The sequence below is a fragment of the Sapajus apella genome, unplaced genomic scaffold, assembly GCF_009761245.1.
Source record: "Sapajus apella isolate SASKATOON/1434 unplaced genomic scaffold, GSC_monkey_1.0 scaffold4, whole genome shotgun sequence".
Taxonomy (NCBI): domain Eukaryota; kingdom Metazoa; phylum Chordata; class Mammalia; order Primates; family Cebidae; genus Sapajus; species Sapajus apella.
This window is the reverse complement of record NW_022436944.1, coordinates 4,451,595-4,467,109: the sequence shown is the minus strand read 5'-3', so window position 1 is coordinate 4,467,109 and position 15,515 is coordinate 4,451,595. Positions and strand designations below refer to the sequence as shown.

General features: G+C 32.3%; 1 protein-coding gene across 4 annotated transcripts in view; it reads right to left on the bottom strand.

Annotated features, from left to right (window-relative positions):
- The window catches only part of BCHE (butyrylcholinesterase), an 81,343-nt gene that overhangs the window by 48,176 nt on the left and 17,652 nt on the right, over nt 1-15,515 (bottom strand). The window contains exons 1-2 of one of the 4 annotated variants that reach the window (XM_032261483.1): nt 11,784-12,060; nt 4,140-5,664 (exon numbers count right to left, since the gene is read on the bottom strand). In XM_032261483.1, coding sequence (XP_032117374.1) covers nt 4,140-5,664; nt 11,784-11,898 — 1,640 coding nt within the window. In that variant the 5' untranslated portion in view covers nt 11,899-12,060. Of the gene's footprint in view, nt 1-4,139; nt 5,665-11,783; nt 12,061-15,515 lie in introns of those variants that run through there. The other 3 variants (XM_032261468.1, XM_032261464.1, XM_032261475.1) reach the window with 3 other exon arrangements.

The following is a 15,515-nucleotide window of genomic DNA, read 5'->3' as shown; positions in this document are numbered from 1 at the left end:
ATTTTTTTTTTTTTTTTTTTTTTTTTTTTTTTTTTTTTTTTTTGAGATGGAGTTTTGCTCTTGTAGCCCAGGCTGGAGTGCAAAGGCAAAATCTCGGCTCACTGCAACTTCTGCCTTCCAGTTTCAAGTCATTTGTCTGCCTCAGCCTCCCAAGTAGCTGGTATTGTTGGCGTGTGCCAACACACCCAGCTAATTTTTGTATTTTCAGTAGAGATGGAGCTTCTACTGCCTGTTTCAGCCTCCCAAAGTGCTGGGATTACAGGCATGAGCCACCATGCCCGGTCTAAGTTTTTAACTTCTAACTGTAATTATTTTAATATTTTTAGAATTAAAAGCAATTAAAATAAATAGTATTGCATTTCTTAAAAACGGTTATAATTTTAAAAATCATCATTCCAGTTCTTTTCTAGGAAGTGTATTCCTTCAGACATGCATTTGCCAGTAAGCCACACTACCTTTTATTTTATTTATACAATAATAAGAGTTTTTGCCACAAAATAGTTTTTAATCAAAGTACTTATTTATTTTTAGGCTGTATCTGTTTTGCTGCTACCATTATTTTCTTTTATGCTGTTAACCTTTTCTTCTGCATTTGTAGTTTTAGAAATATTTTAAGTGTGTTTCTGTTCTTACATTGTTGCTAAAGTCAATAAACAGAGGGTCATTAACCTGAGTCAGATCTCATTGTGGAACAAAAAATCTCTATACAGAAAAATATTTAAATTTACATTTTATTTACTATGTTTTGTTACTTTGCAATATTTAAGCTATCACTTTATTTCTGACAGGTCTTTTAAAGCATTACATCTATATGTACGTTCCTGAAATTATTACTTTAATTTATAAAAAAAAATAACTTATTAATAATATACCGAACTTAATATGTACAAGTGGACTGAATATTATACATTTTTTCCAAATAAAGAAAATATTTGGGGAAACATTGAAAACAAATTAAATTATATCCAAGTAAGTGGATCCTATAAATGTGTTTTTCCATGTTTTAATGAGCCCTTTTATACTAAGAACACATTAGTTTTTCTCTGCTCCACTGTGAGAGAGCATTCTGAAACATATCTCAGTTTTATAACTCTCTTTATAAATTTGGCCCTTTGGGGGACATCTGATTTCTTTATCTCATTCCCCTGTCATTCATGGTAAAATACTGTTGCACTCTGAAATAGTTCTGAAAGTGATCTTATGTACACTTTAAATTGTCCCATAACAGAAATCTTTCTTTTCAAATACATTACACTAATGGGTATACATTTTCCCCCCTGCATTTATATTCTATATGTTAAAGTTAAGGTAAGTTACAGGAATACTGTAGTTAGTACTTTTGCCTTATTCCTTTCTAACTCCTAAATTAATTTCTAAGGAGAAAAAAAGGATTTAAAGTGATAGAACATTGATGCTGTTATGACAGCAATAAGATAAATCCAAGGAGATTTAAGTGCTGACCCTTTCTCAAAATCATCAAAATGTTCCATTGGGTTAATTATAATAATATATCACAAATAATTATAGAATCAGAGGGTAAGAATTCTCTTCTTCACTCTGGAAGCCACATGAACTATTCTCTGTCAGAAAATCTAATTATAAGTCTGATAATAATTGGACTAGATGGCCCAATGACAGTCTCACAAACTTAAACTTGCCTCTAAATCTCATGATGTCTAATTTTAGCCTGTTCTCTGCTCTTAGCTCTGTAACATTAACCAAACAGGTATAAGCATGCTAACATATTAAAATTACAAGTTTGCAACCAAACTTGTATTTTATAAGCATACTTAATGACTGCTTTTAAGAATTCATGGTGAAATCAGCCTGGTGAATATATAATATAAGGAAATGAAAGTTAATAGCCTTGAGTCACAGTTAATCTTTGTTCTGTCACCTATTAATTGCAATTCACTTTTCTTCTATAGAACACAATTTTTCACCTAAAAAATGTTAGATAGTGTCATCATTTCAGCACTTTTAAATTCTAATAATAGAATGTATATACCTGACACCTTGTCACTATGATGGTACACTATTCAAGTTAAGAGCATCTTTAATTGTTATTATTTTGATATACTGAAGAGACCTCTAAGAAGTGTATTGTAGTGATGTTCTGTAATATTTATTAGTTGAAAAATATAATAAAAAAGTAAATTCAATTATAATTTGAAAATTAATTTCTTGAAGGGATTTGTGCAAATGCTATATAATACCTACAAAAATAAATTCCTTAATGATTTCAACATGCAAAAAAAGAAGTCCTTTCAAAATTTTAGGTTTCAATAATTTAAAAAATTATCGTTAAATCTTTAAATTATTTAAAATTCCTAGAATTTAAAAAAAGAATTAAAAAATATATAAATGATTTAATATGGATAAATCCTTGAGGGAGAGAGCAGAAGGAGAAATAAGTAATTCTAATGCAGCTCTAAAAATAAGCTGTTTCTTATTTTCTTGAACAGAAATTTATGCTGATGTTGAGAAGAAATAAAATATTTTGCAGCTACAGATAATATAATGACCCGCATATCCTGAAAAGGCAATATAATTTTTTTATTTATATTATCTTTTATCAGCTCTCATTTAATCATTAGCCAAATATTGTTAAGTATGATACATACCCATCATATTACTTCAATGAATATGAAATCAAAACCACAGATTCTGTTTCAAGAAGTTAGTTTAGTATAGTTGAGGAAGATCAGCTTACAATAAAAGACAGGATATAGACAAGTTACAGTCAACTTCCGTGAGAGTGAACAAGAGGTCTGAAGCAATTGCAAATCTAGGAATTAAAGAAATGTTGCATGAGATGTATAGTAGATTAGTAGGACTTCATCATCAAAGAGGAAAGAGGTAGGTGTTCTAAATAGGGCACATTCCAAGAAGGAAGTTCTAAGGTGCAGTTAAGCTCAGAATCTTTGGTATTTGTGCCATAACTGACTTACCCAGAAGCTAAGTATTACTAAGTAATATGAGTTGCAGCAAAATTAAAGAGGCCTTTTAATGCTAGGTGGAATAATTATAACTTTATCCACAATGGGTAAGTGTTAAACAATTTAGAAAAGAATTGTACAATTGATTTTGCAGAAATATACATACAGAATCATGAAGCACAAAAAATTCCAAATGGAGGGTAGAAAAGAACACCAGAGAGCAGTAATATAACTGTCAGCATTTTGTTTAGCTATAAAAGAGAATGTGACAGGCTGAATTACTGCATCAATCCATTTATGATTTATGTAAACACTTCTTGTAGAAATAAATTCCCAAATTTCTATTTTTTTTAAATTATTAAAATTGGTACGATTTACTCCCATGTATAAAATGTGGTTTTGTTTTACAAATATAGTGGGAGAAAAAAACTACCATATTTTTTATAGATACACACACACACACTTGGAAAATATATTCTAAGTGTTTATTTCCTTCTGACTCTTGAGGATATAATATTAGAATATTTATAATATATGAGGGAAATAAGTTTTTTGTAATGTCTCTGATGATTTAATGTCATCCATCAGACTGCTTGGGTGGAGAACAGCTTAGCTAAACCCTCCTGGCCCCAGTCAAACACAGGCTGCCTCAATTCTGAACAGGTCTACTACGAAAAAAAAATACAATGAGAAATGTTGTGTATTTTGGATAATCTGAGGGTCAACTGCATCACTATCATGTCCCTTCAATTTCTGGAGCAGAGGTATATTACATCATGTATCAGGTGTCATGGTACCAAGCTGAAAAGCTTGGGAAGAAACAGCCCTACTCTTACCTAAATCTGTGAACATTGTAAACTTGCAGGTTAAAAGGTATTCTCACATTAATTTTAGTTCTCCAAGTAAGCATCTATTTTTGTACAAACTTTGGCTAACATTGTTAAAATACTTTGAAACATTTTGGAGATGAAATCAGAACTTTTTAATAAACTTTCTATGATGATGGTTTCTTTTAAACACTCTTGACACAGGAAGTTGAAATGCATATCATAAGAGAAAATAAAACCCGCTTAGGTACAAACAGAATAAATAATTAAAATATTTCTGTGTCTTTATAGCAAAGTCTACCCCAGAGACCAAGCAAAGCTAAGCAAACAGATCAAACAAAACCCGAGAACAATGACAAAAATCGGCACTTACCCATATTTTGCAAAATTTGCCCAACGTTTCACTATGGATCTACTCAAAATTTCCTCAGCTTTTGTGTAATTAACTCTTCTTTCCAGAGGTAAACCAAAGACAAATTCAATTTCATAGCCATGCATCACTCCCATCCATTCTGGCCACGGAAGTTTGGAGGATCGGTGTTCAAAATAGTAGAAAAAGGCATTGTTTCCCCATTCTGAGAACTTCTTCGTAAACTCCAAGGCCGGGCATATAATATTGTAATCCCCAACAACATCATCCAAGGCCTCACGGTAGTTTTCAGGTCTTTGATCATCTACCCAGTCTGTGTAATGAAAAAGGATGGATTCCTTTCCAAACTCACTCACTCCTGGAAAAAATATTTTTAAACCTTCCTGAAATTCTTTTCTAGTTATGATACTATTGTTATCTTTGCTGAAGCCAGGAGCACCATAGACTAAAAAAGCTGTCCCTTCATCTTTATTAACACCCACCAAAATCTGGGTTTTTTTAAATTGTCCAAGTTCAAGTAATATGTCTGGCATGTCAGCGAGAAAATCACCATCCACTGTTGGACCAAAGTTTACTGACAAGAGAGTTCCGTAGGGGACAACAAATGCTTCATTCAGAAGAATTTCTTGGGGATCTTTGTTTTGAAGGCATTTGACTATTTCAGTCTCATTTTCTCTAGAGCAACCAGTAAATTTAGCTAAGGCCAACGTTCTGTTCCTAGCTTCATGAAGAGATGTTACTGCCCAAGGAGCGTTAGAGGATCCACTTTGCAGAATGGCTCTGGTGAACAAGGAATGGCTTCCAGGAGAAAGCAAATGCAGACTAACTGAAGCCGCTCCTGCACTTTCTCCAAAAAGAGTTACACTTTTAGGATTTCCACCAAAGGCTGCTATATTTTTTTGAACCCACTGAAGAGCCAACCGTTGATCAAATAAACCCATGTTTCCTGGAGCCTCAGGATTTCCTGGCAAAGCTAAGAATCCTAGAGCACCCACCCTGTAGTTCATTGACACTACAATAACTCTTTCGACCCGAGCAAGAAACTTGCCATCATAAACATGTAAGGATGATGTTCCAGTTTGAAAACCACCACCATAAATCCATATCATTACAGTGGCATTTTTTGGTTTAGGTGCTGGAATCCACACATTTAGATATAAACAGTCTTCGCTGAGGTCAGTGTTTGGGTTCCACATCTCTGATCCATAGAAACCTGGAAAACTTTGATCTATGTTCTGATAGCAAGAATTTGCATATTCTGTGGCATTCCAAATATCAGACCACTTGGTCAGAGATTGCGGCTTTTTGAATCGAAGTCTACCAAGAGGTGGCTGCGCATAGGGAATTCCAAGAAAGGCTGTTACTGTGCCACCAAGAACTGGCAAGTGCATCCCTCTGACTTTTCCATTCCTTGTTGTGATTATGAGGTCATCTTCAGTATGTGACTTCCCAATAAGCATGCAGAGCAAAAGAAACCAAAAAAGAAATCTGATGCTTATGATTGCGACTTTGCTATGCATACTGATTTCTGAAAAAGAGGTAAATATAATGTTTTATAAGACTTCTGCTTATAGTACATTATATTTTATTGATGAGAATTACTTAAAATATAGTAGTTGTTAATTCTACAAATTATGAAAACAAAACTGCTTCTATAAAGGCCTACGTAGAAAAAAATAGAAAACAGAGATATTTCAGTTTTCAATTTAGAAAAAAAAATAGTGAAATGGAAAATTTAAAAATATTTATTTTGGGGATACTCACTGTCAAATCTTTGTAAGGGAGAGGTTGTACTTTGAAGAGAATGTTTGTCCTAGTCATATTTAATGTTACTTCTGACTATATGTACAGCTCCACCAAAAAAGCAGTAAACAGTAGTTCACCTACATCAGATATAAGTTCTGCCTTGGTAAGAAGAGAAAATACAAGCTCATATATTCTCTGAAATATTATGCCTGGTTGGCACTTGGCAGAACTGATAAGTAGGTTAAGAACTTTTAAGGATCAATAGATTGTCATCACTGTTCTTTTCTGTTTTCCTTGTGTTTTCTATAGTCCCCTTTGCCAAGTGATAGCTTCCTCTATACAGTCCTAGTATAGGAACTGAAGAGAATTTAGACAATTTATTCATAGAATATTAAGTAACAAATATATGGTAGTAACCATTTATTCTACACATTGTGAAAACTGACAAACATGCTACCATTAGTAAGAGCTATGGAAAAAATAAAGAGCAAGGACTGACGATATATTCCAAGCAATTTCTCTAAAATTTGATAAACACAAGGGACTTCTCTATCAGATTTATAATATCAATAGAGAACCAGTGGCTAGTATTATAATATCTGGGAGAAGATAATGGCTTAAAAGAAATGTCATACTCATGTTACTCAACATGTGTTAATATTTGTTACAGCAATTGTTTAACAGATTAAAGTATATGCAACTAGTAAAGCTAAATGTGTTAGCACCATCAGAATTTCTTGTATTTTGATAGTGAAAAAAAATGACTGAACTCAGAGGATCAAAGCTGGGAAATGATTGGGCCACATGGCAGAAGCAAAAATAATCTTTGTTACCTACAAAATCATAAGTATTTGATGTTTATGAAATAATATTTATTGGATGACATAAAGAGACTATTTGGGGAAATCAAAGTTTTCTCAGGAATTCATAATGCAAACTTGAGTTTCTTTTCAATGAAAAAGAAATTGAAATCAGATTTGGAAACTCTGTGACAAAGATGGAAAGCACAATATAATGAAAATATCATTTAAAATAACTGATGTCTTTCTTTTATTTCGAGACGGAGTCTCACTGTATCACCAGACTGGAGTGCAGTGGTGCAATCTCAGCTCACTGCAACCTCCACCACCTGAACTCAAGGGATTCTTCTGCCTCAGCCTCCCAAATAGTTGGGATTACAGGCATGTGCTACCACACACAGCTAATTTTTGTATTTTAGTAGAGATGGATTTTATCATATTGGCCAGGCTGGTCTCGAACTCCTGACCTCCTGATCCACCTGCCTCAGCCTCCCAACGGGCTGGGATTACAGGCCTGAACCACCGTGCCCAGCATAAAAGAACTAATGTCTTTATATAGCTGCAAGGAATCTGATTTAAATATAGTCAATTACAATTACTGATTCTCATTCACATAATAATAATGAAGGTCCAAAAGTCCATAAATGTATGGTTTTTCCTTTATTCTTTTTTCTCATGCTGTAATTGTAAATCCAACCTATACAACCAATCCACTAATCCTGCAACCACTAAGCATTTGTATTAGCTTTTTCTTTATTTATTTAATTTAGATTTTCTCAAAAGAAAGAAAATAAGGAACTATGCTGATGCCTATGTCCCAGACCTAAGGTATCATATTTCAAATCAGCCTAATTCACCAATGCTCAAAGGACAGCCAGTGACTTACAAGTATTTTTTATCCCAATAAATATCTGAATTTATTAATCCATGGTCTGGAGCATTCGGTTCAGGGCTTGATGCTTAATGAATATATCTATATCCAATTCTACCCATATACATATGTATACGCATATATATTTACATATAAAATGATTTTTATAATAATAAGGTTTTCAAAAATCAAGCCACAAGACTGCCATTTTTCCAGTTGTATTTGGTACAGTTAGATGTGTGATAAGATCAATAAAACATATTTTAACAGCGTTTTCTAGACTCATGATATTTAGGTACTATTAGGTAATAAATACAATTTGTTGTACAGTCATATGCCATTTAATGAGAGGGATACATTCTAAGAAATGCATTGCTAGGCACTTTTATCATTGTGCACACATAAGAGAGTGTACTCACACAAATTTAGATGCTATAGCCTATCACACCTTTAGGCTATATGGGATATTCTGTTGCTCCTAGGCTACAAATCTGTACAACATGTTTCTGTACTGAATACTGCAGGCAATTGTAAGAAAATGGTAAGTGTATGCATATGTAAACATAGAAAAGGTACAGTGAAAATATTGTAATTGTATAAGACCAGCATTATTGATTGAAACATCATTATGTATTGTATGACAGTATTACGAATCATAGTAAATAAATCAATAAATAAAATTCAACAATGACTTAAAGCTTCCTATTACCTGACACTAGTAACGTTTCAGACATAATCAAAGTTTTAGAGGCACTACTACTTCAGTTATTTTTTCTTTTCTTAAACACTAATACCTTTCACTTAAATAAATGCAGGAGCGAATCTGGAGAAAAATGAAATGCTAAGTTGACTTTTTTTTTCTGTTTTGAAAACATCCTCTGGGAAGAAAAAGGGAATTAGGGGCAAAGCTGATTGGGTAGGTTTGTTCTAAGCTGCAAAGCATCCCTGGTTGTACCCATTCTCCCTCTTGCCTAGCTCAGTCAATGTTCTTCTAACTCTAATGCAAAAATCATCTATATTTTCCCTTGATTTTAGTTGAATATTAGTTTGTCTTTAGAAACCGAAGACCAAATTGTCTTTGATAGTTTTGGTCTTTGATAGTTTTCAAACTTGTTCTACAAACAGTTTAATAATCTTATTGCAAAGCAAGTACTATATTTACTACAAAACTGTATTTGTGTTTTATGTAATTATGAAATGTGATGTTTCATTGTTTATGCTAAATAGTTGCTATAACAACTAAATGGTTGTAATATCTTCCCTTGAAACAATTTGATTTAATAAAAATTTGTTATGTGTTTATATTTATATTTTGTGCTGAGTAAATCGTGTTATATAATAATATGATTAAAATTTTTAATTTTTTAAATCATGATATCTGAATCACCAATTTATAAATAATGTAATTAGTAGCATTCAAAGCAATCTTTGCAAGTATGCATTCATTGCCAGAATGACAATATAATGCCAGCTCACATGTATTGTTGCAGTGTTATGTGATTTATTATTTATATGCACTTTAATACAAAAATATGCAGATTATTGTTAGTATATTGTAGGCTAATATATTTACATTTAACTGCAGTACTTTATTTTTGCATCACTGTCTTTTTTATAATATGGTATTCTCTATTCTAACATGTTGCTCTGTAGTTTTCCCATTAAAAGACTTTAAAAATTTAATATGTTTATCATGTAATTGAGCAATCAAAAGAGAAACAAATAAAAAGAGAATAAAAATATTGAGTCTATATCTCAAAATTTTTATTAATAAATAGGATATTCAACAAAACCTTATTATATTTCTTTCTATAAATTCTGGCGCAATTGGATACTGTCTCATTAAACAATTCTGAGAGAAAATAATATGTTTATCATAAAGAATGAGGCACATTTTCACAAGTACATCTGTGTATCTGAATTTAGATTAATTTGTTTATCAAAATAGTATTTAATCTTGGAAATAAAGACAGGAGTTTTTGTTTGAAATTTTAAAAAATTCAGTTTTTGAAGAATTGAGTTTCTGAGGAACTGAGTTTTTGATTGGAATTTAGTAAATTCACTGGCAATTTTTGAAAATGCTAAACTACTAAAACAATAACTTTAAAATAAAAAGCAGAGGAATCATTTTTTTGCATTTTTAATTCAATTTTGAAAGTGCTATCAAAATTCCCTAGGTGATATTAAGAAATAATATAAAATGTTATACTGTAAGATGTGAATGTGATAAAATAATTTATTTATTTGCTATTTATTTGCCATACATGAATATCAACCAGATATTCAAAATAAAGGACCAGCCAAGGTTTTTAAAGATGGACAAGCAAATAGTCACAGTAATTTCCTTGTATGTAGAGTAATTTTCCTATCTTTTAAAAATTTACAATTAAATATTTATTTCTACTTGAAAATAAACCCTCTTAAAATGGCAGAAAAGGGTCATCTAGATAGTATTAATATGATCTAGAACAAGGGCTACGAAATGTATTTGATGAAATCAGAACAACTACGTCTTTATACCAAACTTAAAAAGCTTGTTTTGTGCAGCCTAAGTGAAGTGGGGAATTGAGGAAGTCTGTTTATAAATAGACTACATCACTGTCTTTCAAGGATTCTTCAGCTATGCTTTAGGCATGTATACATGTAGCAGACACTACATTAGATATAAGAAACTTAAGATGTGTATCTGTTCTCAATAAGGAAGAACATTCAGAAACTTTTCATCATGTGAATAATTTGATCAATTATTAGAGAGATTTCTTGAGTCTTCTTTGAATATTTAATCCTCTCTTAGCTTGATATCTATTCAATTACAATTCTCTTAACATCTGGGACCATCTAAATTTGGTGAGAATGAGTAGATGCTGGCAAGCAACCATGAAAATGAAGACAATATGCAAAGTAAAAATGTGTTAAACTTATCAAGAAATGAATCAAAGAAGGAACTAAATTTTTAGAGTAAGATGTGACTTATTTAGCTATGATTAGCTTATATTTTATAAAAGTGAAATTTAGAGTACATCCCAAATATATTTTTACAATTAACAAAATAGGATGTTTCAAACAAACAACAACAACAACAAAAATTGGAGAACAAAACAGAACTATGATAATCCAATTAGAAATTCTATTTAGCATCCAAAAGACTACTTTATTTCATATCCAGAGAAAATTCTGAAGATTTTTGTTCAAATGTTAAAGTCACACTTGAATAGCTCATGGTTATCCTTAAACAAAGTAATTATTTATATAAGTAAATCATAATTGTATTTATTGCGACCATGAGATGGATTATATTAAGGAAGGCATTACACAGACTAGTGACAGGAATTCCTAACTGAGTTTATTATCACGAAATACATTCATAAAAATGTAGACAACATACTCATAAAATCAAAGTATATAACAAATAGAAATCATAAATAATGAAATCATATTTCAGTATACTCTTATTCATACATTTTATAATTCTTAATATTTAATTCCCTGGTTAAACTGCAACTGATGTTATTGAAATAAAAGGTTTACAAGATTATAGGATGAGCAGAAAGTATATTTGCTTCCCATTTCTATAATAAAATAATAGCAAATGTAATATATTTTGCTATAATTTAAACAAACATAAAATGAACAAAAACGGCAAAGAGGACATGTTCGTAAATCATTTTAAATCAAATTAGAAAATAGGTTTGGTATTTTGTTTTTTATTTTTACATGCAATAAACTTAGATCTCTCATTTGCCAATTACTATTGTTAAAGTTTTAGGTGACAAAATGTTGATTGAGAAAAGTACCTTGTTCAGTAAAAAACTATTAATTTTATACCATTTAAAAAGAAAATACTAGAGTAAGACTAATCAAAGATTACTTTTATGGAGAGATTCACTAAACAATGCATTTAAGGGTAAACCAGTGTGAATGTTTTTTCTTAGGGAGCTCATTAAGAATATATATCACAGTGATTCCACACGTGCTATGCTTCTTTGAATAAATTCATTATTTTTCTCAGCAGTTAAATAAACAAAGTCTGCGTCCCCTGAATAATAGGAAGATTTGATGCATGTGCCTGCTGGCTCGCTTCCTCTGTCCCATTTGCAAGCTTCAGTGACTGTTCCCCACAGAGCACCAAAGGGACACAACAAACACGTGAAGAGATCACTCTCATCCCACACAATGAGCTTCACAGTAACTTGAATCTCTATACGAAGGTGTAAATTCAGAGCAACTTACCCGATTCTCTGCAACAAAGATGGTAAAGTTTGCAAGGAGTGAAAATCATGTAATACTTCGGGGAAATGCAGGATGCAGCTGCTGCTCCAGCCTGTAAATTGGACTGCACTGACATTACAATCAACTGTTACTGACAAAGCTCGCGAGATTTGGCAGCAGCAACTTGATCTAGAGTCAGCCAATCTTTACTTTCTGACATCTGTTCAGAGGCTAATAGTATGAATGCAATAGTGATTTATTTGAACAAGTATTACGGGATTCATGCTTGATAACTGCAGGGACTCTTCTAAGAATGAAGAAAAAAGCATAGAAGCTTTTTTAAAATTATCTGAAATGTAACAGAAAATGCATGTTTCTTTTTTAACACTATCTGAACTTTTAAGATTTTTTTTCCTTTTTTAGAATATACATATTTCCTATGCTTGTCTTAAGATTTAAAGATCATTCTAAAGAAGTGTTATTATCAAAATCCCTTATAGTTTCAATCTGTGCTAACTGTGCAGTTAGAGAAGGTAGTAAAAGAGAAAATAAGAAACAGAATGCTCTAGATATAAGCTGTGCAAATAAAAAACTTAATTCTATTAATTGGATGGATGTCTCTGATATGTATATCCTTTCAGTCCCCACACTCTAACACTTATTTAAGTCATACAAATTTCAGCCTTGGTAATTTCCTATTCAGGAGACCCTGCAGGCAGTCATATATAGTGAGAAGCCACAATTTTCTGGTCAAGACAGGAAAATAAAATGAATGATTTTCACCAAACTCTATAGAAGAGACACATTTATCAACTGGCAGTGCACATGCTCTAGAGAATATATTCATGTCTTCAGAGCTCACCTTTCTTGAAATGATGTTCAGGAAAATAATTTTTTAAAAAGCCTTAATGAACTCTTTAATCCCTATCCTCTCAATGTCATATAGTCTTTGTCTTTTGTAAATGACAGGTTTGACTTTTAAATCTCTTACTTTTGGGCTCACTATGGACTAAACAGAAGGCATGTATTGATATTTGCAGGTAAGCACTTCATTTGGCTTTTAATAGTGTGTTAAATTTTCAAACAAACAAACAAATATAACTGGTGTCTGCTGTCATTCTACAACACTCATTATAATAGACAATTTAAATATTTTGTATTATTCCAACAAATGTGATAGTTAAATATTATTAACCACCTTATGAGATGAGAAAGCTAAGGCTGATACAAATCAAAATATTTCTTACCACTAGTAGCTGCTGGGAAACATAATTTTAATCGATATTAATCTGATATTTCATGTCAACTGCTTTGAAGAGAGTAGCTGATCTTTTAAAATTGTCTTTTCTGTGAAAATTGCTACTTAGGTAGTATTGATTCAATAATAAATATCACAATCACAATAATTTATAATGTTTTTAGAATATAGTTTGTGTAATAACAAGTTAGTTCCATACAAGTTACAGAATACATAATCTATCTAAAAAGGAGAAAAAGGAGGAGGAGCACAGTGGCTCATGACTGTAATCCCAAAATTTTGGGAGGCCTAAGTGAGCAGATTGCTTCAGTCGGGAGTTCAAGACAAGTTTGGGCAACATAGCAAAACTCCACTTCTACAAGAAAATGGGTCAGGCGTGGTGGTGCATGCCTGTATTCCCAGTTACTTGGGAGGTAGCTGAGATAAGAGGATCACCAGAGCCTAAGAGGTTGAGGCTGCAAGCCACGATTATGCCACTGCACTCCATCCTGGGTGACAGAGTGAGATCCTGTCTCAAAAATAAAATAAAAAATAAAATAAAATAAATAAATAAATAAATAAATAAATAAAAGCAGGAAAAGGCTTTTTAAATGGAAGTATACTGACAAATATGCAATGGTTTGTATAGTGATGCCATTTCGGTTTAAAATACTGCAATTCTGATGCTTCACATGAGAGGTCATGGGTTCATTACACATGATTTAAAAAAATCCCAATGTCAAAATTCTTCTTTCTGACACAAGTCCACCACAGTGTTTCCTGTGCTAGCATACAGTCAGTCTTACTATCAAACCTGGCAAGTATTAAGGCATGTTTTGGGATGTTACAGAATTCAGCAGAGCATTTTACATGTTTCCTGTATCTACTCACTGCTATGTAAAGTATATCACATATATACACATATTTAATTTTTATCTTTAGACAAAAAGCTAAACAATCAAATAATTGGTTCCAAGCAGATCTCTATCTTTACTGCATGTTCAAACTGCCTAACTAGCAACATCAACTGATTACTAAAGTTGGCAATTTTTCTTTTGCTTATTGTCTGTACTTCAAAGAACCACCTTCTGTTACTGCCCCTGTAGTTCTTTTTCTCTCATGATTTCACAGCTATGCCACATTATTTGAGTCATTATTTCAGTGCACCTCTAAAGCATTTCTTCTTCCTGTCTTGAGAGCTTCTTCCTTTGTGGCTCAACTTACAGCAGCTGCTTTGCTTCTGTGGTGTCATCATTTTCTCACACACATCCAGCCAGAGGATGTAGGTCACACACAGTGAGTTTCTTTCAGGGTTAGTAGGCAAGCACTATTCCATTACCTCACAACCTGGGTGGTTAACGATCCTGCTGTTAAATGTTGAGTATGCCTTGTAAGCGATACTGATGAAATACCGCAAGACACTTCACAAGGCATTAACGCTGCTCAGATTTTGCAACCATATATGCTCAAGTTTGGGCAGGACAATCATTACGGTCTTGGCTCTGCGATCACTTTCAGTTAGCCAATCACAGTGGCTTTTTAAAAAATTATTATTATACTTTAAGTTCTGGGGTACACGTGCAGATTGTGCAGGATTGTTATATAGGTATATACTTGCCACGGTGGTTTACCGCATTCATCCCCCAGTCATCTACATTAGGTATATCTCCTAGTGTTATCCCTCCCAATTCCCCCACCCCCAGCAGGCCTCGGTGTGTGATGTTCCCCTCCCTGTGTCTATGTGTTCTTATGGTTCAACATCCACTTACGAGTGAGAACATGTGGTGTTTGGTTTTTTGTTCTTTATCAGTTTGCTGAGAATGATGATTTCCAGCTTCAGGTCCCATTTTAACTCAGTTACCACTGTTTTCTAGTTGGTAGTATTCAGTAAGATTTGAGACAGTGTGAAAAACCTTAGTATCATGTAATATATTAGTCTTCCTTAGGCATACTGATGACAAAAAAGTGCTCTAAACTTTTACTAATTTTCTATTGTATTACAATAGCACTGCATTCTCTGAAAAAATATGGATAACAAAGAACAGTGTATTTCTGCATTTTACATATCACAGAGAAGGAGAAGATCATTCTGTGTATTCCATTCAATATTTTTAAATCTATGTATGTGGTTGTAGTTACATAGATAAATATAGTGGTAGTCAAATGGCTTATCATTATTCTTCTTGCTTTTTATTTTATGATATTAATTTCTTATTGAAATAGTTTGATTACTGTGTGATTTATTATCATATGGGCATAATATATTTCATTGTATCTCTTGTTACTTAAATGATGATAATAATGTTAGGTAATAAATATTATTTGAAAGCATGATTCTATGCACTTTGAATACATTAATTCATTTAAAATTCATGGCTATCTTTAAAATAAGTACTCTTATTATCCCTGTTTCACAGTTGAGAAAATATAGCCACAGAGGATATAACTTGCTCCAAATTATACAGATACTAAGGTTAGTTTCTGATTGTTTAAAGTAAGTTTTATTACAATAACCA